The sequence below is a fragment of the Nelumbo lutea genome, chromosome 8 (genome assembly GCF_056320005.1).
Source record: "Nelumbo lutea isolate HS-2025 chromosome 8, American lotus-T2T, whole genome shotgun sequence".
Lineage (NCBI taxonomy): Eukaryota > Viridiplantae > Streptophyta > Magnoliopsida > Proteales > Nelumbonaceae > Nelumbo > Nelumbo lutea.
In genome coordinates, this window is record NC_142691.1 from 57,154,503 (window position 1) to 57,181,580 (window position 27,078).

Genomic DNA, 27,078 nt, shown 5'->3' on the forward strand with positions numbered 1-27,078 from the left:
CATGACTCCTCTGGGATTCATCAACTCTAATTATAAAAAAAAAAAAAAAAAAAAAAACAATAAAAAAAGCATAATTATTGTTCATCAAATCAACTCTAAAATTTTAATCACAAAAGATCTATTCATAAACTCAGCATAAGGGCTCAGATAACCCTTCATAGACTCGAATTTCAACTAGGAAACTAGCAAATATTACTTTAGTCTGATATCATAGTATTCTATCATACAAAAATGAGAAGGTGATCTCAGTGGGTCCATCCAAACAGTGGTACTTGGCATGCAGCCATGACCCTGGCAAAGATTTACTACATGACCTCCACAAGAGAAGAAAAATGGGAAATGTTTCTCTGTGTTTGTCTGTTTGAAATTAAGGGAATCCGATATATATATATATATATATATATATATATATATATATATATATATTAAATGAAACTCTTTAGGCTATAATCCCCCATCATTCAGACATGTGGCAACCTTAATTTTCTCGGAAAAGCATCTTAGAAGTTGGTTGTTCACATTTTCAAAAAGACAACACACTCCTCATATACATAAATTACTTTTAAATACATTTAAACTTGTTTAACTCAAAGATGTAGCACTTTAAAGCTAGTGACATACATTCAATAATAGTTCTTTAGAAATACATGAGAAGTGGGAACCTCCCATTTTCATCCATTCCTAAAAAAGTACAAGAAATGTAGAAGTTGTTATCCACAACCACTTCAGTCTATAGTTCCCAATTTCAATAGTTAGTTTTACTTGAATTTCAAATATAAATATAACTATTAGACAAATAGTGAAACTCAAATAAAATCTTCTAAAAAAAAAACTCAAATAAAATAATATTGCTATAAAAAACAAAAAAAAAAGAGTAAAAACTAAAATGATATATATGTGTGACTGCACCATATCACATATATACTAGATAAAATACGATAAGTCTCTTAAATAAAATAAAAATCTACCAAAACAATAAATGAAAAACCTAACCTAAACTTTTAATATAAATGATTTAAAATAATTGCCCCGTACCCCTCAAAAGTGGAAGTTAGCATTTGCAGAAAAGGAACAGGTTCTTGGCGTTAGATAAACTAGTGGATCCCACATTTAGAGGTGGATTCTAGCAATATTTGGCTATTCAAACAGATATTTGGCTCGGCTTGGCAGAATAACTTGAGGCTTGAGTTTGGAACGAGCTTAATTTGAATTAGAGATATGAGCTCGAATTCTACTCAACTCAACATTTCGTATGTTCGAGTTTAACTCGATTCAAGCTCAATTAAGCTTCATATACAAAATTAAAAATTATACATATAAAATATTATTTTTTATTTTATATAAAAATTAAAAATATTATATATAATATAAGCTCCTTAAGTCTCACAAACCTCACGAGATATATACTTAATTTGTCTCAACTAACAAACAAGTATATATATTGCGCTTGATGTTGACTCGAAACTCGATTTAAACCGAATCAAACGGAACTTTTGATGGGCTGAATTCGAAAAAACTCATGAAAACTCGATTCTTATCCACCTCTCTACCCACATTCATTTCTGTTACTTTTAACCTCATCAGCCGGCCGTTAACCATCTTAGCGGTGGGCCAAAAGTTATATAGATGATTGAAATATATAGAAGGAAAATGAACTAGCACAAAAGAAAATTAAGGTTAGACAATATATAGATTAACGAAACAACTTACCAGAGAGATCAGAATTTGGAAAGCCCTTCAATTTCTTGGGTTCAACAGTCTGTTCGGAACTGAGAAAAACTTAGAACCAAGCAGAGTAGTAGGGAGAAAGAAGAGATTCACCCACTTATATAGAGGCAGTTCTGAATGAATGGGCATGGGTATGACTAAGTGTATATGTGTGTGAAAATGATTCTATGAATATGTGACGCAGCGTGGAAGCAATGAGAACCGGAGCTGGCGATGCAAGCACCGGGCGTTCGCTAGCACCTAGCGAAAAACACCGATTTCTCTAGGAGAGAGAAAAGTAGCGAAAATAGGAAGAAGAGAACTTGAAGAAATTCTGAAAATCTGAAGTATGAATTGATGAATAACTTTGGGAAAATAACAGTATTTATAATACATTTGGAAATTGTAAAAGTACTAGGAAATAACATGAATCTTGATCTTGATCCTCTTGGGCTGTCTTGATAAGGTCGAACCCTCTTGGATTTCTTAGGCTTGATCTTCCACCGTTCGATCTCCCTGGCTCTCCTTATGCATGAATATGGGAATCTTGGATTCTTGATAAGTCTTGGAGTCTTGGATTAAGTCTTGATGGATCTTGAATTATCATTTCTTGACTTATCTTAGACTCTTGACCTTATCCTAGGAGCTGCCGCCCCTAGGGGTGAGATGGGCCTTGGGATAGGTCTCCATCATTCTCCCCCACTTGGAGAGAACTCGACCCCGAGTCGTGACGAAGATAGACAAGTGTTATCTCTGGCAGGTACCGGTGAAGGTCAGCAACGTTGAAGGTCTTGGATATATCCATATGATCTGGTAGGTCCACTATATAGGCATTGTCATTAATCTTCTTCACGATCTTGTATGGACCATACTTCCGAAGCTTCAACTTGTTGTAAGTACCTACAGGAATTCTTTCCTTCCTTAAGAAGACCATAACCTCATCACCTACATCAAACGCTTGAGGTCGACGGTGTTTGTCTGCGGCCATCTTGTACTTGGCGTTGGATTGGTCTAGCTTCTGCTTCACGGCGTTTTGGATGGACTGGATTTGTTCTGCCATCTGCTTTGCTGAGACATTGGCGTTGGGTACCTTCGGTAGTTTCACTAGATCCAACGCATAGTTAGGGACCTTCATGTACACAATGTCGAATGGGGATCCACCTGTAGAACTATGCACTGCATTGTTATAGACGAACTCAACCTGGGCTATGGCTCAGAATAATCCCCACTCTAAAGATCGTTAACCGCTCTACCAAATAAGAATTCACCTTTGTGGTCCCTCAGAATAATCCCCACTCTAAAGCGAGTGGTTATGAGCTCTATCCACATTGATTTTAATGAAAAGCTGGATAGGGGGGCATCAATAAATTTCTGGGGAGATCATGACTGAAATTAGTCTGGGAACCATCCACGCAGTCAGTTCGGTTTTACCCCAAATCCATTCCTTTGCCAAAAAGTCAAAACTCATTAAATCAGTCAATAGGCTGTTGATTTAGGCGGTCCAACCATCTATCCATTTGACCGATTCAATAATTTTTTATCATTTTTTAATTTTTTATCAGAACGGTTTTTGGCCGTTCAACCAGAGGGGTCGAACCAGAGCCTCTTTAAGTTTGACTTAACTCTTCTTTCCAAAAAAAAAATTGACTTTTCCATGCTCTTTTGGATGTGGATGAAAGCAGCTTGATATGGCTCATGATTTGTAGACAGCACCGGGTATTGACAATTAAACTATCCTTTTAATTCTGATGGTGACTATCATCAACAGTACTGAAACTGAAAGAGAGCTTCTCTCTTTCCACGACTAAGCCTTAGAGGTAGGGGCAGAGTAGAACCTCGACTTAAGCCTTTTCTTTGGACCCATTGGTATTGACCTTGGTTCTGACTTCTGATGGTTTGACGATCCACTTTTCCTTTTTGTATTTGAAGGCCTACTTCTTCGAGCTCTTGGTTTGGTCTGGTATATTTTTTTATTTTTCCTTGTTTGGGCTGGTTGGGTGGGTGGGTTGAACTACGTTTGGTATTGCCTTTTGATCAAACTGTGTGACCTTTTTTTTTTTTTTTGTTGGTTTGTTGGGCTGATCTCTTATTTTTCTCTATGATTGCCTTTGGATAGGGTGTGACCTTTTTTAGGTTGGGTATCTCCCTCTTTTGTATAGCTTTCTTCTTACTTTAATAAAAAGGGATTTTGCCAATAAGACCTCGGTCAAATAACAGATTAAGAAAGTATACGCATACCTCAGCGTCAGCCAAAAGCGTGTCGTGGATCGAATCCACACTGTGTTGTCTCTAGGACTAGTGGTTAATGGAAAGAACCATGCTGACCGCTAGTTGTCAATCGACGCTAGCCATCGACAGGGAGTCTTCCTCTCATATGCTCGCTCCACTGTGGCCGGAAGATTAACTGAAACTGAAGTCAGTCGGTTAATCGATATTACCAGTTTTTGAAAAATCGGTAACTGAAACTGAACTAAAGTCAGTCGGTTAATCGGTTGACCGGTTCGGTTCATTGGTCTTTTGATTTTTTCATTTTTACAGTATTTATTATAAAATTTCATATAAATATATAACAAAAAATTATGAATATATATAAAATATTATATTTTAATTAATAAATAATATATAATATGTTATAAATATATATATATATATTTATATATATAATAAATATTTATTAATTTATAAAATATAAAATATATATATATAATACATAAATATTTATAAAATATATAGAAATATATGTATACTGGTCGATTCGGTTAACTGTCGGTTTTTATTTTGGTTAACCGAAACCGAACCAGTACCTTTGGTTTTTAAAAATACCAAACTAAAACCAAACCAACTAGTTCGGTTAACCGATTTTTCGGTTTGGTTTCGGTCGATATGGCAAAAAAAAAATCTGTCAAAAGTTGCTTGCGCAACTGAAATTTCTTTGCCTGAGGGTCTTGGGTTGCTTCTACAGGGTGCTTTTGCGCCATCGCCTTCTTACAGGCCGTTTCGTCCTCGACCCATTATCTGGTGGCCGCCTCCTCTTATGGACACCAAGGTGCACTCCTGACAACTCCCTTCTCAATGGCTCTCTTAGATGTCGCGGCCTCCAGCAACTTCACCTTTCTGTTGCCATGCATCCATTTTTGCTAGTAAGAGAAAACAATCAAGTCAAAAAAGCATGTGAAAATTGAAGTAATGTTGCAACTAGCACACAGCGGGAGTGTCCATACCAAGGCCAACCATCACCAAGGCCTCCTCCTTCACCAAGGGTCTAACATGAATCATCCCACCCAGCTAAAGCCAACTCATCACGTCTTTCTCCACATTGTTGCTGCGTGGCGCGATCCTCTCGACCAGTGTATCTAGGTTCTCCCAACCAAACCGAAAGGACCTGTTAGACAGTTTTTGTATGCCCTTAGCTTCAATCTGATTTGATGTGCTTTTGTTATTTAGTGGAAATAAATAAAGTGCATGTTTGATTCATGTTGTTTGGTTTAATTCTGTGTAAAACCCTAAAACTGGACATTTATAGAGACTCGTGTTAGTTTTAAATGTTCACAGCCGTTGGATAAGTCTGGGGAGATTTATCCTGCCAAGGCTGATACTGGTGTGCCACCAAGTGTTGGGATGGCCTGTCTCAGCCACCAGGGTAAGACCCGAGGCACATGTAGTGTGGGATTACTTGAATCCTTGAACCGGACCAGATTTCCAGTATTGCCCTGGACCTTGGAGATAGATGGGCAAAACTGGAAAGTTACACCTAACCCCTAGACTCGATTATGACACTTCACTAGGTGTTGGATCAGGCTGCCTTTGATATGCCAATCAGTGAGATCCTTAGCGGGGATCAAAACCTGGGTATGTTGGGGCAGTTTGAGAATTCATCTGAGTGGGTGATCATAGTGACAGAATCAGCCACTTTGTCGGACAAAGGGTAATGATCTGGACTGCACTCTCTCTGATGGAAACCAAACTGCCGGCAGTTGATTTCAATCGTTGGAATTTTGTTTTGCAAAATTAATATATTTATATATATATATGTACGGTTTCAAATTGTTTGCAAATGGTTTTAATTCCCGGGATCCATGTGAGAGGAGAGTGCGGCACTGTTCCTTGCAGTCGAGGGAGAGGTCCTCTCTTGTCGGGCAGTGCTTGATCATTAAGGGCTGAGAGGTTAAGTGTAAGACCATTGAGGATAATACCTGATGGGCTAATCTTGCACCTGCCCACAGTCCCTGGGTTTTTATAAGATGGCTTGGCCCAGGGACCACTTAATGTAAGTGTTGAGCCCATAGGGTCCATATGATGGACTCAAGGGATTCATTGAATTTTTCAGTGAATTCGGCTGAGCCGAACCCATGTGGCTGGTGTGTAGATCAATGCTTGGGTCCCACACCATACAAAAAAGCCCAACTGGGCAGCAGATTGGAAAGTAATTAGACACTGAACACTTAATGGGCCAGAAGCCCATTTCGAGGTGGGCTGATATGATCACCCATCCTTGGGGCGAATCTGAGATTAATGTTAGTAAAAGGATTGGGCATTTAGCCTTATCCACTCTTGGAGACCAAATTCAAATTAGATTTGAATCTGGTAACCTCCTGATAAGATCAGGAATAAGCTAACTTTATCTGCAGATAGGATTAAGATTATCCCTTATCCAAATACTGATTTGGATTGGGATAACTCCTAATTAGGAGGATTCTTAATCAAGAAGAAAGGAGGAGAAACCCTAACCAAGAAAGAGAAATATCAGATTTCGAACCACCTTGAAGAGATATAGGATATCTCTTGCGAATTGAGATAGGATCTTTTTTCATACTCCAGAAAAAGAAAAAGGCAGTTCAGCCTTTTCGCCTTTAGAGTTCTCCTCCTGCCGCCGCCATCTTTTTTTTGCAAGATTAGATCTTTGTAAAAACAGAAAGTCAAGAAATATGTTCTTGACATTAGTCTTGCAACAAAGACTAAAAGGATTCAGTGTTTAGTGTTTCTAGAGGATTCTTGTGAAGGATCCAGTGTGTAGGACGCACCCTGCTGGTTCTGCCACAGCTGTGTCATCTTCAGCAGGAACGGATCTTGGAGCATTCTTTGGGCGTGAACACCAACTTTGAGAGATACTGCTTCTCTGGATCAGGTATATTCCTCCCATTTATCTTTTGGTACAGATCTGGTTTGATTATAGCTCAAGTAGGATCCTTGAATATTGTATTCTAAACTTAGGGAATATGATTCCCAGTTGGGAGAAGGTAAGAAATTTTTGAAATTCGCCCACCCATTCCGCAACCTTTATGGCGTCCATTAGATGGATCCTACCATTCTTTCAGGACCAACCATGGGGGTAATCAACAAAGAAGAATTTCTTCTTCCAATTATGGATGGACGACGGGTTGCCCACCACCTTTCCTTGTCGGCCTTGGAAATACTACAAGCCTTCTCCGTTAGGATTCTTCTTTGACGCGAACAAACTCTGAAATATGTTCAAAGTCACAACCACACATCGATGATGGGCCATCACCAAAATGGCCACTATCATCCTAACGACATTGAGAGCGAGTTGGCTAAGGGTGAGGTTGTAGTGGTTCAAAATCTTGGGGATTAGGGGGTGTAGGGGAAAACGCAACCCAAAGTGGATGTAATGCTTACGGATGCATACCTCCCCTTTGGAAGCAAGTCACGACTGGCACCAACGTAGGGTACTCTAATCCTATAGTCTCTCAGAATGTAGCACTTCTCGGCTAAAGCCCTAACTTGCTCCTTTCCAAGAATGCTATCTAGGTCAAAGTGGGGATAATGCCCCAACGTCATGCCTCAGTGCTCAGCCTTGTCCTAACCCTCAACCATGGGTCCTGGCCTCTTCCATGTCTACCACTTCAAGAAGCGTAAGAAAATTTCTAGTGGTATCGGGCTTCGGCCATGTGGAGCTGGTAGATCCAAGACTAAAGGTTTTGAGCAAATGGTGAAGTCTCACTCAACCAACCCCCCTATTTAAAGGAAAATGTATGGCCTAGATTCAATTGATCCAATGATCACGGGTTGACAGACCTAACAACCAAAATTGATAGGCTCCACATGGCATTGACCTAGGGAGACGAAATGATGCCAAGAGGCGGGGCTGGTTCGCTTGTTGATTCCAGCTCAAGGACATGTCGATCCGGACCCCCCATTCTGTTTCGTGCATGGCTCCAATCAGTTGACCCCGACACTCATCCTATGTACGGACCTACAACGAATGACATTAGCACCCATAGGGGGCACGGGTAATGCACATGGTATGCCCGTACAGACTACGGTCACACACTCTCAGCCTGGAATGATCCTTTACTGACATGAAGGGTGGATGGGGGAGCAATCGCCACACAACCACTGAGAAGAGCTCTATAGCCAAGGCCTTAATCATACTCTCTTCAGCCGAAGCTGAGGCCTCAATGCAACCCACCTACCAATCTCGGCCGCTACGGCCTCGAGTGGGGGGCAAGTGATGTAGGGATATTTGGCCGACCCGCAGATCTTGACATGTGGTGTCAGTAGGATGCATCATGGTCATCCATCATCAACCACTGCCAACCACCCCCACCTACTCCCAATTGCCCTCCTTCTAAAGCAACTCCAGCTATAAAAGGGGCTCACAAAATGAGATAAATACATAAACTTAAGCTCTAAGTTTTCTCTCTTACTTAGTCTAACCCCTCATAGCTCTCAGCTAACTTGACCATCAGAATTTACACCCCTAGGATAACTTCTAAAACACCAAAAAGTATGTTATTGCCCTCAGCTCTGTATTTAGAGACCTTCTTTGCCGGTCCCAACCAGCAAACTCTTTCATTTGGCGAGCCATCACAATTCACAAGCAACTTATTCAAGATTTTGTTTGTTTTTAGTCTGAAAGCCTTTTGGACCCGGATACATACATTAGTCCACCCTCACCCCACTCAACACACTAACCAACGCATTATTCGCTACCATATTTTTTCAAATAAAAGAATTAAAATCAATGATTGATTGAATAAGCAACAACATCAAGGATAAAGGGAGCATAATGGTAAAGATGAATGAGAGATAAGATAACCTTATCTTAAAGCAATTTCTAAGACTAATTATCAACACTGTGACGAGATATGCCTATATGATATACCTGCTTGTATATATTATTACTTTTTTTTTTTTTACTTGGTGTTGTTTGTAGATCTGCATGGATTTATTTGGTAAGAAAATTTTAAATTAATGTAAATTAATTGAAGCATGGGAAAATGTCTCATACAATTATTTGATGCCCACCAACTAAATAGAACAAGATGATACAAAATGAAGTAGCATAGCCCATGTCGGATCAAACGTAGCTAGACAGAGTTGGGCTTCTTAAGTCAAAATAATAAGCCAATATTATAGTGATAGCTTACAACTACTCTGATATGGGCCTGTAAAGTCCAATTGAAATGATCATTATTGTTCAGTCTTGATTGATTTAGCAACGATATAAAGAAATAAAATGTGAATGGTCAACATTTCTGATCCACAGAAGATTTAGAGACAGCTATTAAAAGAAAAAAAAAAAAATCTGTACAATGGGTTGAATAGATTCGATTGAGCCTGACTGAATTATATATCGACCTTAATTTAATTAGTTAATAAAGGATTGGTTTTGGTTGTTTCCCTCCATGAATCTTGGTGAAAACCCACATGTTTTTCATATTTAACACACTAACTTTTTAAAGTAGATGGTAATAGTGGGATTCGACATTTCTGTTGGGACTATCCAGTTAACATGCCAATTGAATCACCACTTAGTTTGTGAAAATCCACATGATTGATTTTTACTTTTATAATGCCAATTGATTGGTTATAAACTTTTTTTCACTATCATGTCTTTCCCGGCATCATAGTCGGACCCTAAAAGTATGCATGGTACCTAAAAAACCGATAGCCCATCATGAATGTGGTAACCAGTCAATTAGATGGGTCTTTTACCTTCTTTTACCCCTGTTACAAATGGATTCGTCTATGATATGGAAAAAATATGATATCTGAGAAACTTTTGACCAATCAAATCATAAGCGTGGTAGCCAATTAGGTGTTATTTATCAAAATTCATAGATATATTTTGATTGGTCAAAACTCTTCACATATCATATTTTTTCTGCAACTTAGATTTTCCCATTAGAGATTTAGAATTGATGTTGGATTTTTTGATTTTCCAAGGATTGGGGTTTTCCCTTGGCAAGTATGCATGGTACCTAAAAAACCGATAGCCCATCATGAATGTGGTAACCAGTCAATTAGATGGGTCTTTTACCTTCTTTTACCTCTGTTACAAATGGATTCGTCTATGATATGGAAAAAATATGATATCTGAGAAACTTTTGACCAATCAAATCATAAGCGTGGTAGCCAATTAGGTGTTATTTATCAAAATTCATAGATATATTTTGATTGGTCAAAACTCTTCACATATCATATTTTTTCTGCAACTTAGATTTTCCCGTTAGAGATTTAGAATTGATGTTGGATTTTTTGATTTTCCAAGGATTGGGGTTTTCCCTTGGCAAGTTATCTTTGCACAGAACGCAGTGGTGGCATGTCTTTGAGTTTGGATTTATTACAGGAGCCAGGTTTAATACGGTTGATTCTCTGTTGGAGCAATAAGTTGACGGTCTATTAGTGCCGATTGCAGAGGCCTCTCAAGTCTTGTACACCAGTTTGTTCTGTGTCTAGGTGTCATATTCTCTGTAATTATTCAGTTTCATGTTGGTACTCAGTCTCTACTTTGTGGCTGTTTTGCTCATTGTTTGATCACATTCAATACGTAAATGTCAGAAATCGTAACTTTACATTCATTCTAATAAGAAACAGGTGCAGTATTTTAAGGGAAATAAAACTCCCAATTAATTGGCTCACCAATACTGGCTCATATTCCATTCCTATCTTCAATGGTCCTCAAATTTTCCTATCTAACTAATTTGCTTGTCTTCTTTATTGCTGCTTCTGTTTATGGCATTTATTTTTCTTTAATATGATTAACATAAAATATATGAAAGAAGTGTCTAAATTTTTTTATAATTTTGTATTTATTTATAATTTAAAATATTTATTATTTAACTATAACATAATGTATGGACTCATTTGACCTTGTAGGTATGACCAAGCCCGACATTCACAAAGAGATAGAGAACAATCTAACGGTGTCAAAGTTGGGTTATCTTAAACATATTGGGGAGAAAGTATTGCACTAGGAAGAGACTTTTCAGTTTCTCTCTTGTGAGTTTTGGTTTTACACTATTAAGTGTTCTTTAGGGCATTATTGGTGAATTTTATCAATCATTTTCACAAATGGATGGAAAAACAACAAGTCTTCAATCATTAGTCACTGACAATGCTGAAAGTTCATTTTCCAAGTAAACCAAGAGAATGACTATGATCGTATTTGGTACCATTTCTGTTTAACTGTTTTTAATTGCCTAAAATTTTATGGGTGGGTCAAAACCATGGTTTTGAACTGGATAGTTAGACCATTCGACCTGGAAACCGGTCCCAGAACGGTTTCATGTCCATTTTTGTTTTAAAAACTTTGGTCAAAGCAATCTTGTAAGAAATATTTTTTTTTTCATCTAAATTAAACATTTTAGGTTGATCAATATAATACAAATTGCTTTTTTTCTGTCAAAAACTTTGGTCAAAGAATGACCAGGCGTTCTTTTAGCTCTTTGATTTTGGCATCTCTGTTGGTTAGGGCTACGCCTATGGACCTTTCTCCCTTCGGTACCATAGGTCGGCCTTTGATTGAACTAGATTCGGCGATCGAGATCAGCTACTGTGGTAAACATTGACCAAGCCGTTCTTTCACTAAAACCTGGGTAGAACAGTGCGATTTTCTATGGTCGTCGCGTGCGCGAGACCAGATTGGAGAGTCTGGTCTTCTTGATGGCTGTTGTCTTCCTTGATCAGACTAAACCCTATGCCTATTTGGGTGACACTTTTTGGGGTCCTTGGAGCGAGGATCAACCGTAGTAAGTGTCTACATGGTAGGGGAAATGGTCCGGAGGGCCTATGCTGGCTGTTGTCTTTCTCGATCAGACTGAACCCTATGCCTATTTGGGTGATGCTTTTTGGGGTCCTTCGAGCAAGGATCGGTCGTAGTAAGTGCCTGCGCGGCAGGGGAAATGGTATGAGGGGCCTATGCCGATTGTCCCAGTGTCTCCATCATTGCAAGGATCTGGTCGACCTTTTGTTGCATCGCTGGATCCGGTCAATCCAGCACCCTAATGTCTCCAATGCTCAAGTCAGTGGTGTGAAAGGTAGGTGGTCTAGCTGAGCAGTTGAGAATAATGTTGGTCTGAGCAGAAGAAACAAAGTAGTAGTATGAAGAGTCAAAAAATCCCTTACCTTGAGTGGAGGTTACCTACTTATAATCGAAGATCCGTGTCTAACTCGAATGAGGCTTCTAGGGTTGTCGAGATGAAGTTACCCACTGTGGTCTTTGGGATAAATCCACATCCCCAACGGAATTGTCTCCCATGTCCATGCAGGACTCTCCTTGGTCATGCTTATTCGTCTTGCATGATGCCAACATGGCTGAAGGGATAAGGCGGCCATGAAAGCTGCCACGTGGCGCCTGCAACCAACTCAACCATAACCCCAACATGAGCCACCTTTAATTTTCTTAGGTAGAACTATAGTCCATTTCGATCTTAGTCCAAGCATGATTTTCTGGATCAACAGAGATTTATATGTACAAACCCCATAATTGAATAGTATTAATAGATGGATTGATTTGGATAATAGAAACATCTGCATGAATAAAGATGAAAAAGTGCACATGGATTTAAGGAATCAATGTTACAGACAATATAAGAAGAATGAAAACATTTTATTAATTAATATATGAAGATAAAGCTTTATCCTTGCTATTTGTACAACCCCCTGCTTCCAAGTTACATCAATAAAGCTTGTTCTTGGTACAATGTAATAAGAAAATTACAAAATATACCTATATTTACAACCACTTTCTTTCTTTCTTTCTTGGTAATTACAGCATCTTAATTACCATCAAAATGGAAAATACATGCAGAAGTGATTATCAGATAAAAGAACTTATCATTCATTTCTCTTAGAAAGGGGAACTTTAAAATTTAGGGCTTAATATTGTAAGTTTCTTGAAGGCCTCATAACCTGCCTCCTGTATTCTCCAAGCGCCCACAATGGAAATATGTTTCTATACGCTGCATAGTGTAGCATACAGTTCTTCATGAAGACTCCAGTGATTTCCTAATTCATTATAAATACTGCTCAAATTAGAAAAACATTGGAAATAAGGAAGTTAATGGAATAATCAATAGCTTTGCTGGTTGTTTCTCAAGACTTTGTTACCTGTTGAGGAAAGTCACCATCTTCCATTTGTGAATTAATCAATAGCTTTGCTGCACGATGTAAGGGTGTTGCATCTCTCTCTGCCTGGTCACAGGAGAAAAGTAAATATTAGCATTTCTGATTTTCAGTTCTAAGAAAATAATTTTCCAAGGGTAAACTATTGTATTTAACTATTTGAAAAGACCATTTCTTTTTACCTAATTAATTAACCATAATGGTTCAAAGCAAAGTATTTTATAGTTCAAGCTTCAAACTAACCTGTCCAGAATGGATAAGACCCATCATTGCCCATGCCGTGTGCACTAAGTTTGATCTACCACCTTCTAGAGGGATGTATTTCTGTTTCACAAATAATAACCTAAATGTTAATTTTAAACATTTTAAATGCACTACTTGACTCGTGCAACTATTAATTTCAAATGTAAACACTAAAACTTGAGGCAGAGCTCTCTAGAGATAAAACCTTATTTGGGCATGAGAGGTAACTCTCTCCCCAGCCACCAGATTCTTGTTGTGTTGATAGCAGAAAACGAACAGCTTTCTGAACTGCTTTACAGTTAAAATAGGCCTTTCCAGCTGCTACAAGCCCTCCCATTGCAAACCATGTGCCATAGGTAAAACAAACTCCCCAATTTCCATACCTGTTCCATATCTTCTTATCATGTAATTGGTTGACTATTATATCTTTTTTTTTTTTTAACTTAGTATTGGAAATATTATATTATAATTGGTATTATTTTTTTGTTTCTTTCATGATTAGAAAGAGAAGCATATATACCATGAGCCATCAGGCATTTGTATCTGTTCAAGAAAATGCACTGCTTTTGAGATGAAATTTTCTATTTCTTTCTCCCTATGGCTTGGATATAACTTCATGAACAGTGCTAGAGCTTGTATTGCTGATGCAGTGCATTCAACATATCTGTAACAACATTCCTTTTAGTATATATTATGGGAAATATGTGCAGAGAAAAAGGCACTAAAAGTGGAGGATAAAATAGTGCTAAGAAACCATACTCATGCTCAATAACAATGTCTGCGAAAAACTCTGTTGGGTTGAGCAGCTGAAAAGAAAAGAAAATGAAAAAGAATTTCATCAAGTACTTATCAAGGGAAGTTTTCATTCCAAAAATTAAGTGACAAGTACAAAGGTGGAGTTTTTCATTTGTTTGTATTTTCTAGAGCATTGCTAATCTGAGTCTCAGAAAAATCTAAATGTGTCAGTGTGATGTGATCTAATTACCAAAACAGTGCCATGTGAAAAGAAACAAACAACCATGAGATGGTAATATATAAAAGCAATTGTGATAGTAGATCTCCAGCTCTACTTATAAGAATTTTGGCTATATTTATTCCTAAGTATACACCCTATTTGATTAGATTTTTCTCTTCTTTCAAAGGGTAACCAAATCATATGCTTTTGGCTAAAACATTGGCCATATATATAGAGGTATTTTTGGTATTTGTAGTACTCTATATTCTATGTTGTATTCCAATTAAGAAAGTACAGAGAAACCTAATTTAGTTATAGAAGCTAGCTTTATCATTGCAATTTTCTGTTTTAGCTCTTTCTTGATTGCTGGCAAAATAAGTCAAAAAGTTAAACTAGGTCAATCTGTAACAAATGTGTGTAAATTCAGGGGAGGAACTAATTAATAAACCCCTTCATGATGGAACTTGATTCTTGGGTCCACATCTTTAAAGAAAGATTTATAATTCATTTAAGTTTCAGACACCATCTCAGCATGGATAACCCAATTTAACGTTTACATGAAGTTGCTACCTCCAACCAATTTTCTGCCCTAGCTGGCTCCCAAGCTGTTAAACCACCATTTTTGCTCTGCAAACCAACATAATTAAAAAAAAAAATTATTAATATCAATTCTATATTGCTTTTCAATAATAATGAAAGAAACAGTGCTCTCATATTTTAAGTTTTCAAAATCTTAGGAACTTCAAGATTTCTCTTGTACAGAGACACCTTAAAGAAACCAGGTAATAACAAGACTTACTTTCATATTTCGTACACACCCCCTATTCTACTTTATAATAATAAATGTACACAAGAGGTACAACATAGGTTCATGCAGTGATAAAAAAATACTGTTTAATGTTAACTATATAATCAATTAATTGATGTTTACCTGTAGAGAAAGAAGGAGGTTAACAGAGTCAAAAAGTTTATTTGGTTCCATTTTTTCACCAACAAATTCTTGTGGCAAAAGTGAAAACATGAGACAGGCCTACAAAAAAGAGAGGATAGTTATGACAAACCTAAAATGATTAAAAAATATATTTTATTGTTTGAGAATAATGTTTAATCTGAACTAGTTACCTTCAGGCATTCTGCAGTACAGTCTGATACTTGCCACCCATGATCTTGATCTGAAAATGTCCACGATCCTTTTGAAATGTGACGATACATTCTTCCAAAATCACCAGATGGGTTGTCTTGAACCTTTTAAGAGTGGCATACAATAAATAAAAGTGGAGTAGAGTATTCTAATTATGAAATGATTTTGGAAACTATGGAGTTAAACCTGTGACTTTTTAATGAAATCATGCCCCTTCTTAAGGCAAGAGCCAATTTCATTGAGTGGAAGATTACTCGCCATTATTGCTTGAACTGCAAAACCAGTGTCCCATTGCTGACTACCAAAACTCTGCAATTGAGTTCTCTTAGATAACTCATTAGTACTTGGTGTTTCTCACGTTTAAACAATATTCTATGTTATAGGAAAACTTAGAAGTTCCAACTATTCTCTATAAGTTAGTGAAACCATTCCAGATAATAATTTCTTATGGTTAGATAACAGAACAGTTCAGTTACTTTTAGTTAAATTGTGTAGATTATATTTTTCTAATTGGAAGACTATAGCTAATTCAACTTCTATGATCAAGAGCATGGAGCTCGACCATGTTTGAACTGAAAACCTTAGGTTCTGTGAAATTAATGCTACTAGTAGTCTAGCACTAAGATTTGCCATTAGGATGAGATTCAACAAGAGGAATTCTAGGACACTTGTGCTTGTAAACTTCAAGCTTTTCTGTTTTATCTCCATTATTGTTTTCTCTTTCCAACACCACACAAAAATGAAAAGAATGCATCCCCATTTGATGTTCATCACAAACCTGCATCTTCATTCCGTCTTCAGCAACCCAAATGTAATCTTGAATCCTGGCAAGGTGGTGCTTGAATGCATCCCCATTTGGATCTTCCACCCAACAAGCAAGCATGCATAACACCTGTGACCAAGTCAAGGAAATAGTATATAATAGCTAGCCTTAGTCTGTAGAGGTAATAAAAATATACCAAAATGTACAAACTGAAAAGAATTCAGATATAAGATTGAATTATTTTACTATTATATTTGTATTACTTTCTCCACACATCCAATTGTAATGTATCGACTGTTGTCATCTTCATAGTGGATATGCTTCATGGTTGTTTTCAGCGCCATTTCTCTCAACTTGTTAAAGGGCCATCTTGTCAACAGTGGTTCGGTAAGAAAATAAAGACTATCCCACAGCAAGTCTTGGATGAAAGGATGAGGGTAGTAGAGGTCCTCCTGTAATACCACATTATAAGTAATTAGCATAAGCTTTCCTAATGTAACATAATTAATTAACATGTTGAAGATTAATCAAGTAAAATCAACCTTTGCACATATGTGGCGGGTTCTGCTCCATTTTATTTCATGGTAAGGTTGAGTGTGAAGCTCCTCCCTAAGTTGCAGAACGAGAAGTGTAATTGGACCTACGAACCTCTTGCCATATAAATATGACATAGGCATGTAAACCATGCGACAGTAGCACCACATCTTAGCTGCATTGCATAACAATTAAGGAAGATGTTAGAAGGGCCAGGAGAGTGTATAAAAGAAAGAGCAATTTTATGATATAGAGAATGTTTCATGGGTATTATGATCCATACTGCATCATTGGGCTGTAAATATTGCACCTTTTAGCTACTAGTGTTGCACCCTCTCAAAGCATATAATATTTACATTATTCAGGCTGTTAATCTTACTTATACGAAAGACAACACTCAGAGTGCAACATTTTACAGCCTGAAGTGCTTGAAAAATGTTTCTGAACCAAGGAATTAAATCTACAGTATTTCCCCATGTAGAGAACAAATTAGATATTCCTTAATTTGTACTATGACTTGGGATGTGCAAGTGTAAATACTAGACCAGCGTCATTGGTTCTTGTATATATAGTTAAAAATATATTGAATTCATATATTCTGATCTGATTAATCAAAAGTATTAATGCAAACCTGGATGCATGGGGAGAAAGGATGGGAGAATCCAGAATTCTGGAGGCATTGGGTTGCTGCCTTCCCATTCATATACTCCAAGTATCTTCATCAAAGCAACACACACTATGAGCATTGATCACATAATTATCTATCTGAAACCACTTAATGGGATATAACTAAGCCTTCTAATTAATAATTAAGGCTGAGTTTGGAAAGAGTACAAATGCATACAAAATAATGTAAAATATAAGGTTTTTTACACTACATATTTATATTTGTATTCCTTCCAAACTGAGCCTAATTAAGGTACTTAAAGCAAATTTAATTAAAACTACTAGTTTTCAGCAGTCATAGTAAAATTACTAGATGTATCAGCTTGATAAAAGCTAAGTAATTAAAGCAAATTTAATTAATGTAAGCAGTCCTACCGAAAGCCAAGTCTTTCCCCAAGATGGTATCATTGCAGCACCACCATGGTCAATGATCCATTTGCGTGCTCTTGGAACGGCCCCATCTAGCCCACCTTCAGACCCTTCTCCTAGAATCCTCATAGAAATGTAGTTAAGTGCTGTACAGAACATGATACTGTGGCCCTCTATGTGTAGCCCCCAACCTCCATCTTCATTCTACAACATATGTACTAGTTATCATTAGACTATAGAAAAGATCCTCTTTGGGTTTAATTTGAAGCAGCACATGCCTGGTGATTATATATATAACGAAGAATCTCTTTGCGATGCTCAGCTTGAAAGACGGTGTTAAGATGTCCAGTGATGTATAGACATATAACCTGCACATGCATGCATGCATTAATTAACATCATAACATTCTTTAGCCTATGTTTTAAAAAGCCCCCCTTGAGGCTTCTTGTAAATTCTGAAACCTCCCCTAGTCCCCTCTTTTCAAATTGGATTTAGATGGTATAAGACCTAGCTCCCATATTGAGTAATGTCATCAGACAAAGACCTCCCATCCATTGGCAATGGCACTATGCTAACATCCATTTGTACATGAAATATCATCAGGACAAAAATCTCCCTTAATTTCCATTAGCAATTGGTCAAGATCCGGGTGAAATTGTTTTTGAGGAAGACCCAAATTTGCCCTTTAACTCAGCACTTGTGCTGGCAAGCTTTTGTCTGTTTCTATTAATTAGCGTTCAATATATAGAAGAAAACTAGTTTCAGTGGTGATGTGAGTAGTAATGGAGGTTATTATTGTTCGGAGGTTGAAGAGGATTAGATCGAGCATTTTTTCTAATTTATTTGAAAAACCCATTTGAGCCCATAAGAGCATATTAACTTTTCTCCTCCATTAGACATAATTCCTAGTTAGTGATTGGCTGACTGGTCCATCCAACCAACCAACCAGGTCAAGAAAGAGTTGAAAATACTAAACCACTTACCTTTGATCAATTCAAAATTAAATTAATAATCAACCGATGGTTGTTCAATTGGGAATTCTCTGGCTGCTTCAAGTGGAGATTAGATTAATCCAGGCAGGTAGGGCTGTAATAATGGTATCTATTTATTTGAATTCAAATTCCAGTTCCGGTTTCAGTTAAGGGTGATCTGACTTTTGATTCAATTTATATGTGTATTATATATATATATATATATATATATATATATATATATATATATATATTCAATATCCAATTGTAATTTGAATTCATTCAAATCTATATATAAGAGATTCTAATTTGGAGCTACTTTATGTACAATTTGATCAAATATGTTTGCAACCATACAGATAGGCCTGATCAGAGGGGGTAGCTACTCAATCTTATTCAAGTAATGATCAGCCCAACTTACCAATGGAGGAAGAAAGAACAGTGGACCGGCATTTTCAGCTGGCCAATGGCCGTCGCTCGCCTGGATGGCAGCGTGGAATTGGACAGCCCTCTTAAGTGCAGCAGTAGCAGCTTCATAGGTTATCTCCTCATTGTCTCCTATCTTCACTGGTGGTATTGTTTGAACAAAGCTATTCTCCTTCAAGAGCTGTATTTTAGTGATCATCAAGGAAAAGAAAGACATCTTTGATTAGTGAATCACACTCTAAAGAAGATAGTGAAATCAACCTGCTGATATATCAAAATGATCAATAATTTTGTCAACCTTCGGATCAAGCCAAGGATCCAAGTTGAAGTGCTGGATCCCATCTATAAATTGTGATCTATTTTGCCCCTGTGTCTCTTAAGGCTAGGGATGCATATGTGGCCCAGTTGGCCCAGGTTGAAATAAACATAGCCCAACCCAATATGTTAAAATCTCATTTCTATTCCTAACCCAAACTACTAATATTTACAAAGAATACCCTTCATCCTCTTTAACCTTCCCTATTTGGCAATATCAAAAAATAATCTTCTCTATTCCCCTGTACAAGATACATTATTATTATTATTTATTTTATTTTTTTGCTAATAAAGATTCATCAAGTTTGGGTCAGGTGGGGTTGCATGTGTGGCATCAATCTTAAACCAACCACGGTCCACCCACAATTGGCCCAACTTTAAGACTGACGTGTTATATCGTCAGCTTTGGATGTCCCACAAATGTGTACACAGTTGTTTGTCCATCAAATAAAAATAATTGAGAAACCAAATTATGTCCAAAAATGAAAACAACAATGCTCAGGAATCTTAACGTCTCATAACGATTATAGCTGGAAATTTACAACTCTATTTTTCATATTTGATATCTGTGTAGGTTAATAGATTAAAGGAAGTAACAGCCCCAACTACTTTGCCATATATGGAAAAAAAAAACAGTTGATCTCTACACAGTTGTGTGCTTGTGTCTCCATCATATAGAAAAAAGGCAACTTTTTCAAAGCAGGTATCACGAACATCGATATTTTTTTTATGTTTTTTAGGGACAATTGTTTGCTTGGTGTTGAAACATAAATCATGCACCACTCACGGGTCCATTATGGAATATTTGATAATTTCACTTAGGAGATATTTTGATGAATAGCAAAGTTGTAACAATAATGGTATTCTGACGAGAGAGAAAAAAAAAATAACATAATTATTAGAGTTTAGAATCATAATAACTAAGGGTCCATTTGGTTTGCAGTTGGAATCCGAATTAGAATTGGAATTGAAATTTTTCGGAATCGAAATCAGAATGGTTCATTTCCATAATCTGTTTGGTTCAGACAGGAATGGGAATGGAAATTAAGACCCGTTTGTTTCATAGGAATAGGGGTCTTATTCCGATTCCAACTGTTTGGTTGGGCGGAATCGGAATCCCATTCCCATTCCTACTGGAATGGCATTCCCTCATTTGAGGGAATGGCCATTCCCTGCCCCTTTCTTGGGAATGAAATCTCATTCCTGTCTGAACCAAACAGACTATGGGAATGGACCACTCCAATTCTGTTTCCAGAGAATTTCGATTTCGATTCCAATTCCGATTCCAATTCTGAGTATGAACCAAACGGGCCCTAAAATCAGAAGGAATGGGATTTTATTCCCAAGGGAGGGGCAGGAAATGGACATTCCCTCAAATAGGGGAATCCCATTCCAGAAGGAATGGGAATGGGATTCTAATTCCACCCAACCAAACAGTTAGAATCAGAATAACTCATTCCAATTTTGATTCCAGACCCCTATTCCCACGAACCAAATGGGTCCTAATATATTTGTGAAAGATTTATAAACCAACCTCTAAATTTATAAGTTTTACAATTTTTTTATTTGGATTTTGGTACAATTAAAAATGATGCTGTAATTTATGTGTGAATGAATTCTTTTTTATAAAATTTTAGGTGGTTGCCCCCTCTATCAGGAGTAAAGCTTAAGATTAAAAAAACATAAAAAAAGGCTGGGGTAGAGATTTACATCTTTCATGTCTTGTGATTCAAGGGCTCCTTAGCGGTCAAGCCTCATAAAATTGGCTTTCACCTTTACTATGTCAAAAGTAAGGCTGTAAATGGTTTGGATTTAGATTGGATTCACCAATATCCAATTCTGAACTAAGTTTGGCAATTCAGCTTTTGAAAAAATTAATTACTTTTCAATTAAAAATGTGCAATACATTTTTATGCACGTGCCTAATTATGCTAGTGGTGATCCTGTGCAATACATGGGGTGCTGTTTAAATATATGTTTTTTACATATAAAATAGTAGAAAAAATAACTTTTTTTCTATTTTAGTTATTAACATTCAAACTAATTCCCTTATATATATCTAATATATTATGAGAAGTATATAAATCAACTACTTAGCATGATAACCAACTAAGGTTGCTCAGTTGATAATTTCTCTAGCTAGTTGTAGCGGAAACTTGGATTTACCCCAATCAGAAAATGTACTTAGCATGAGATCAATAATCAAATAAAAAAATGGTTTAAAATTGAATTGACAAAGATAATTAAATGCTGATCACCTTAAAGTGCTTTTTTACTGCAAGTTTTTATTGAATCAAAACTATCTATGAAACAAATCTACATTAAATTAAATTAACAAAAACATAGAGAAAAACCTGATAATCCATGGAAATCTGCAATGGTTTCTTTAGACTTTTATATATGAACAAGATTGTTTCATCGGCAAGCAAATTTGGGTTTTTTGACATTAATTTGAGTGGAAACTATAGTTATGTTGGCAGTTAGCCTAACCTAACCCATTTAATTTACACCCCTACTTCATTAGAGGAAGTCAAAAGGGATTGAGAGATATTTAAGAGGAAAAGAGAGATTTAATGGGGAGAGGAGATGTACAAACATGTGTATGAGAGAGAGAGAGAGAGAGAGAGAGAATTTTTAAATGGTTTTATAATTAGAGAATAAATATAGATTTTATGAGAAACAATGAAGATCTATGAAGTCTTAATTTTGACTTGTTTTATTTTTATGATCTACACAGATCAGATATCGGCCAGAGTAAATATGGATTATTATAAATAATCCACACTAGGTCATTAGATCAAGTATCGGCCGCATTTTCTAGATCCGCTAAGCCAAGGCTGTTGTGAACAACCAATTAGATCTTCTACTGATTAACCAGAATTCATAACAACAGATTACAAATCCCAATCAGAAATATACACACATGAGTTGCTATTAACATGTTGGTTGCACTTATATTGGGTTGGATTGGGAATTTGTTAATTTTTCATCTGGGAGCGCAGCTTTGATTGAGCTGCTTTGGGAGAAGCCACTAAAAGAAGTTTCAGAAGAAAGAATTAAAGTATTTCTCACTAGAAGGCAACTACTTATGATTTTCTGAGGTATTCACCAAACATAACTTATGGGCTGTCTGAGTAGGGCCAACCTCATAAAGCTAGAAGCCATTACCTGAAAATGGAAAAGAAGTTTCAGTGGAAAGACCTATTTCTCACTAATTAAAAGGCAACTATTTATGGCTTTCTGAGATTTTCACCAAATATAACTTATGGGCTGTCTGAGTAGGGCCAACCTCATAAAGGTAGAAGCCATTACCTGAAAGCCCTCCCAAACGGACAGTGATTACATAGTCACGCAAAAACATTAAGAGCCAAATGAACAAGAAAACTTTGGCTCTCCACGTTCATGAGTCTGGGCTGTCCAAAAAGCTCTCCTTGAATCACACATTAGTTCAAATAGGAATACATCCTGCAATCATACTGTCACAAGGACACATGAGAAAATGAACTTTGGCTGTTTTATAAAAGCCTGGACTGTTTGGGAGCTTTCTGTACATAAGATGTTACCATAATGGATCTGGAGAGTAAAAGAGCAATATAGTTATGCTCAATATTACTTTAAGCAGAAACACAAAGGTAAGGGATTGAATTAATAAGCTCTCAGGCTGTTTCTGTCCAAACAGCCAAAGTCTCTCCTCCCCTACAACTTTATGTGAACTAATAACGTGTCCTGAGGCAGCCCAGGATGTGGAATCTACAATCTAGACAGCCAAAATTATCCCTTTCCCTGTAATGGACAAAACTGCGGTGAGTAGGTACAAATATTGGAGAGAGGAGAGAGGAGAGAGGAGAGAGGAGAGAGAGAGAGAGAGAGAGAGAGAGAGAGAATTCTGAGTTAAATGTACCTGGAAGCGCAGAAGAACATCACCGCTGGGCTTGACAGAGCGGCGGTTGTTCCTGAATTCCTGGCGAGCAGTTTCGACCTGAGCACGCTGTTCAGGTGTGCCGTAGTCAGGATCAAACTCCCAAATCTGTCGTCCCACAAAGTTGTTGGTGCTGTACAGATAAGGATCACCGCCCTGCCCGATCTTAAGCCTCCACATACTCCTTTAATTCCCTTCTTCTATTGAACCAATATTGCACTCGATCAGTTTCTGTTTGTGTTCTACTTACTTACAGATTCCAGTAGTATCGCAGCACACAACCCCTTCGTTCTCTGAATCAATTCCTGCAGTTTCTTCATTAAAATTTTTTATTATATTGCATTTGCAGGTTTAAACACACGATAACTGACGATGGAGAATTCAAAGCTAACATGTTGATTGTATTGCTATTCCCATATATATATTTACATGGTAATCAGGTTGTTGTATACAAGACAGAGTTCTAGTGATACACGTTAGAGAATGGTTACAACTGATATGGAATGACCCAACAATTCGTGATAATGGCGCAAATAATGGAGTGTAATAAACGTGAATTCTCAGAACCAACTCATTATTAATAGATATATTGAACTTGAAGATACCCAGCAGCGAAACACTAGTGAAATACTTGAATCATTAGAGAGAGAGAGATCATAATGAAGGAAAAGGGTTGATGAGAAAAATAATACAAGCAAATGTACACACCGATTTAGATTTTATAGAGAGAATGAGATTATGGCAAACGATTTGTTGAAAGTTTGGACAAACTCCGGTTCAGGGAGCTTTAGAATTAGAACTACTAGCTAGACTAGACAAGTAAAAAAGCTCATGATCAGTATTGAGGATGGGCTTAGCTAGATCTCCGGCCAAACCAGCTGCTGCAACTTTGAGAGGTATGAATGTGTGTGCATGTTAACTCCATGGAACTAAGAGAACTCACCCACTTATATAGGGAAAAAATGCAAATTTATCAGATTAATTAATTTGAGGATATGTGGGGATTCCAGTGGTGGTAGTTGCACCTGAAGCATTATTTGATCAAGCAACATAATTAAAACACTACAGTCAGTGGCTGCTGGTGCACATCCCAGATGCCACATTTAAAACTCATAAAAGTCCCTCAGATTCGAACTTTTATCGTAATGAAAATAGACATCCAATATTGTATTCATAAGAAAATACCAACTCAAGGTTTTTAAAACCGAACCGGACAATGATCCGGTCCAACTGTTTAATCACTTAGTCAGCGATTTGTTCACCAACTCAATGGTTTTGGGATAAACAAAACAATTCGTGATTTTTTCCGGTCCAACCATCCGGCCCGGTACAGTTTTGAAAACCATTTACCAAATTGTTTCACGTTTTCCTTGCGATACAAAAACAAATTTATTCAAGTTTGCACTTATTGAAGTATAGTGGTTTGTTAGAGGAGGCGCTACCAGTCACGTCCACGGTCCACATACAACACTTTAGTGGTGAAAAAGGACATTAATTTTCATGTGGTTTGTTAGAGGACATTATTAATCCTAAGAATTGAAAAAAGAAAAAGGAAATTCTTTAAACCTCCCCTCCCCTTCATAATTTTCTGTTTTTCTTAAGTGGTTAGTGTTTAATTTTCTGAAAAGTCCTTAAACCTCCCTTCAACTTTGACCTGCCCTTATATCTCCCTGACTTTTGACCTTTGGGGTAAAGGAATTTATAGACCCCTTCCACTACTTCACCATTAGATCTCTAACAGCAACCGTTGATATCATGGATTCAAATTTATTATAATGCCAATTTTTTCCTTACATAAAATCATCAAATATTTGATAACTGAAATACCCTTAAACCTTTATCCAAAAAAAAAAAAATCCCTTAAAACATCCTTTACTATGGATCAGTGACAAATAGCCCCAACCCCGAACTTTCATTTGTGACAAAGACCTCCTAAATTTCACCTTGCAACAAATACCCCCCTAAGTGAGATGACAAAATGCATTAAATTACCAAACGTCTACCTGAACTTTCCTTAATTTCTTGTCCTCAGCCTTTTCCCTTAAACCCTGGATGACCAAACCAAAAATACCCCCATTTTCTCCATATGAAACCAACTAAAATAACAAGAATCATTCCAGTAAATCAAGAAAAATCAAACAAAATCATATCAGAAAGAAATCTTTACCATTTCATTTGAATATTGAATCTAGCCAGAAATTTACAAAGATCTATTTGAGCAACCGAGAAGACTTTAATGTTATATTTAGAAAATTAATCGAATCATAAAAATGTTTAAATAAATAAGAAAAAGGGTAGTTTGAGAATCTTTGTTGAAGTTAATTGACAGAACTTTAAGGGAGGGACCGGGTATTTGTCACAAAGTGAAAGTTCAAGGGGTTTTTATCACAAATGGAAGTTCAAGGGGTATTTGTAACAAAGTGAAAGTTTAGGGGTTTTTATCACAAATGAATGTTCAAGGGGGTATTTGTCACTACCCCATAGGGGGTCTTTGCAATTTACCCAAAAAATCCCTGAAACCTTTCTTTACCCAAAAACATGTTTGTTTATGTGGTAAAAAAAATGAAATATTGAAAGTAATGGATTAGGAAAAATCTACTAATTTAATTGGAATAATTAGTTTGGGCATAACAAGCATTTAATGTAAGTGTCCACTTAATTAAAGTAATGAAAGAGATTTATAAGTCCCTTAATCCTCAAAAGTCGGGAGGATTAAGGGCAGATCAATGTTCAAGGGAGGTTTAAGACCTTTTCAAAAAGAAAAAAGAAACCCAAGGGATGCTTAAGAGATTTACCCGAAAAAACTTATTTGTGTGAGTGATCTAGCTAGTAGTTTAGTTGGTTGCTTAGCATCTCTCCTTTTGACAAGGGATGGATTCAAGCCTGCAAAAGCTAGGCTCTCCTATATGGACTAAAGAAAAAATACTAAATCCAGACTAATTTAATAAGTTCAATGATGAGCTCAAAGTTACAGTAAGCCCTACTCATAATATAATATCAAGACATGATAAGTAAAATTAATCCTATTTAGCAATGTTTGCATATGGTCCTACTACTTTGGCAAAAATTGAGAGACAAGAAATTTTCGATCCACAAATTGAAGTACACCAATAATGCACTAATAATATTTGTGTTTCTATCATAAAGCAATTTAGCGATCACTAAAGGCTCTTGATGTGTTAAACTACTAAATTGAACATACGGATTTGTATGTACTTATGATATTTGCTTAGTGTAGGTCCAAGGTGAGGAGCACTTGTGGTGTCTAAGGATAGTAGATGGAGGCAACGGTGGACTCGAGGAGACTGTGAATAAGGGAGCAAGAAGTTGGAGGTAAGTTTTGGAGAGGTGGAGCTTACACAGAGTCTCGATACTGGATGTCTACTGGGGTCCTCGAAGAGAGACCACATCTCCGACATCATGGGGAGATGTTCTCAATACACGGTGGGGATGTGCTGTGAGGCGAAACATTATGGGGTGGAGATGTGAACTTCCTCAAAGATCCCCTATTTATAGAAATCTCCTCGGAAAAAGAAGGAAAGTTTTCTCACTTTTGGAAAGGCAATTCCAAGTTAGTTGGACCAGGGATTGAAAAGAAGTTTGAGGTTTTGTGAAGTGTCGATATGGGTATGTATTGTAAGGCATGGTTTTAAAAACCATGACGGCATCTATTGTCCCTGCGCTGGTTGCTTGCAAAGGCTT

The 27,078-nt window shown here is 37.0% G+C and overlaps 1 protein-coding gene across 1 annotated transcript; it reads right to left on the bottom strand.

Annotated features, from left to right (window-relative positions):
• Window positions 1–12,540: 12,540 nt before the first annotated feature.
• On the bottom strand, window positions 12,541–23,925 carry LOC148844341 (beta-amyrin synthase-like). Its single transcript, XM_088956515.1, has 18 exons — window positions 23,359–23,925; window positions 19,138–19,323; window positions 18,024–18,113; window positions 17,752–17,949; window positions 17,342–17,426; window positions 16,719–16,885; window positions 16,440–16,628; window positions 16,192–16,305; window positions 15,600–15,722; window positions 15,395–15,517; window positions 15,204–15,302; window positions 14,843–14,899; window positions 14,077–14,123; window positions 13,838–13,981; window positions 13,523–13,700; window positions 13,318–13,398; window positions 13,060–13,143; window positions 12,541–12,957 (listed from the first exon to the last, which is right to left on the bottom strand). Exons 1-18 carry the CDS (start codon window positions 23,554–23,556, stop codon window positions 12,829–12,831), a joined length of 2,292 nt encoding a protein of 763 aa, XP_088812641.1. The 5' UTR covers window positions 23,557–23,925; the 3' UTR covers window positions 12,541–12,828.
• Window positions 23,926–27,078: the final 3,153 nt, after the last annotated feature.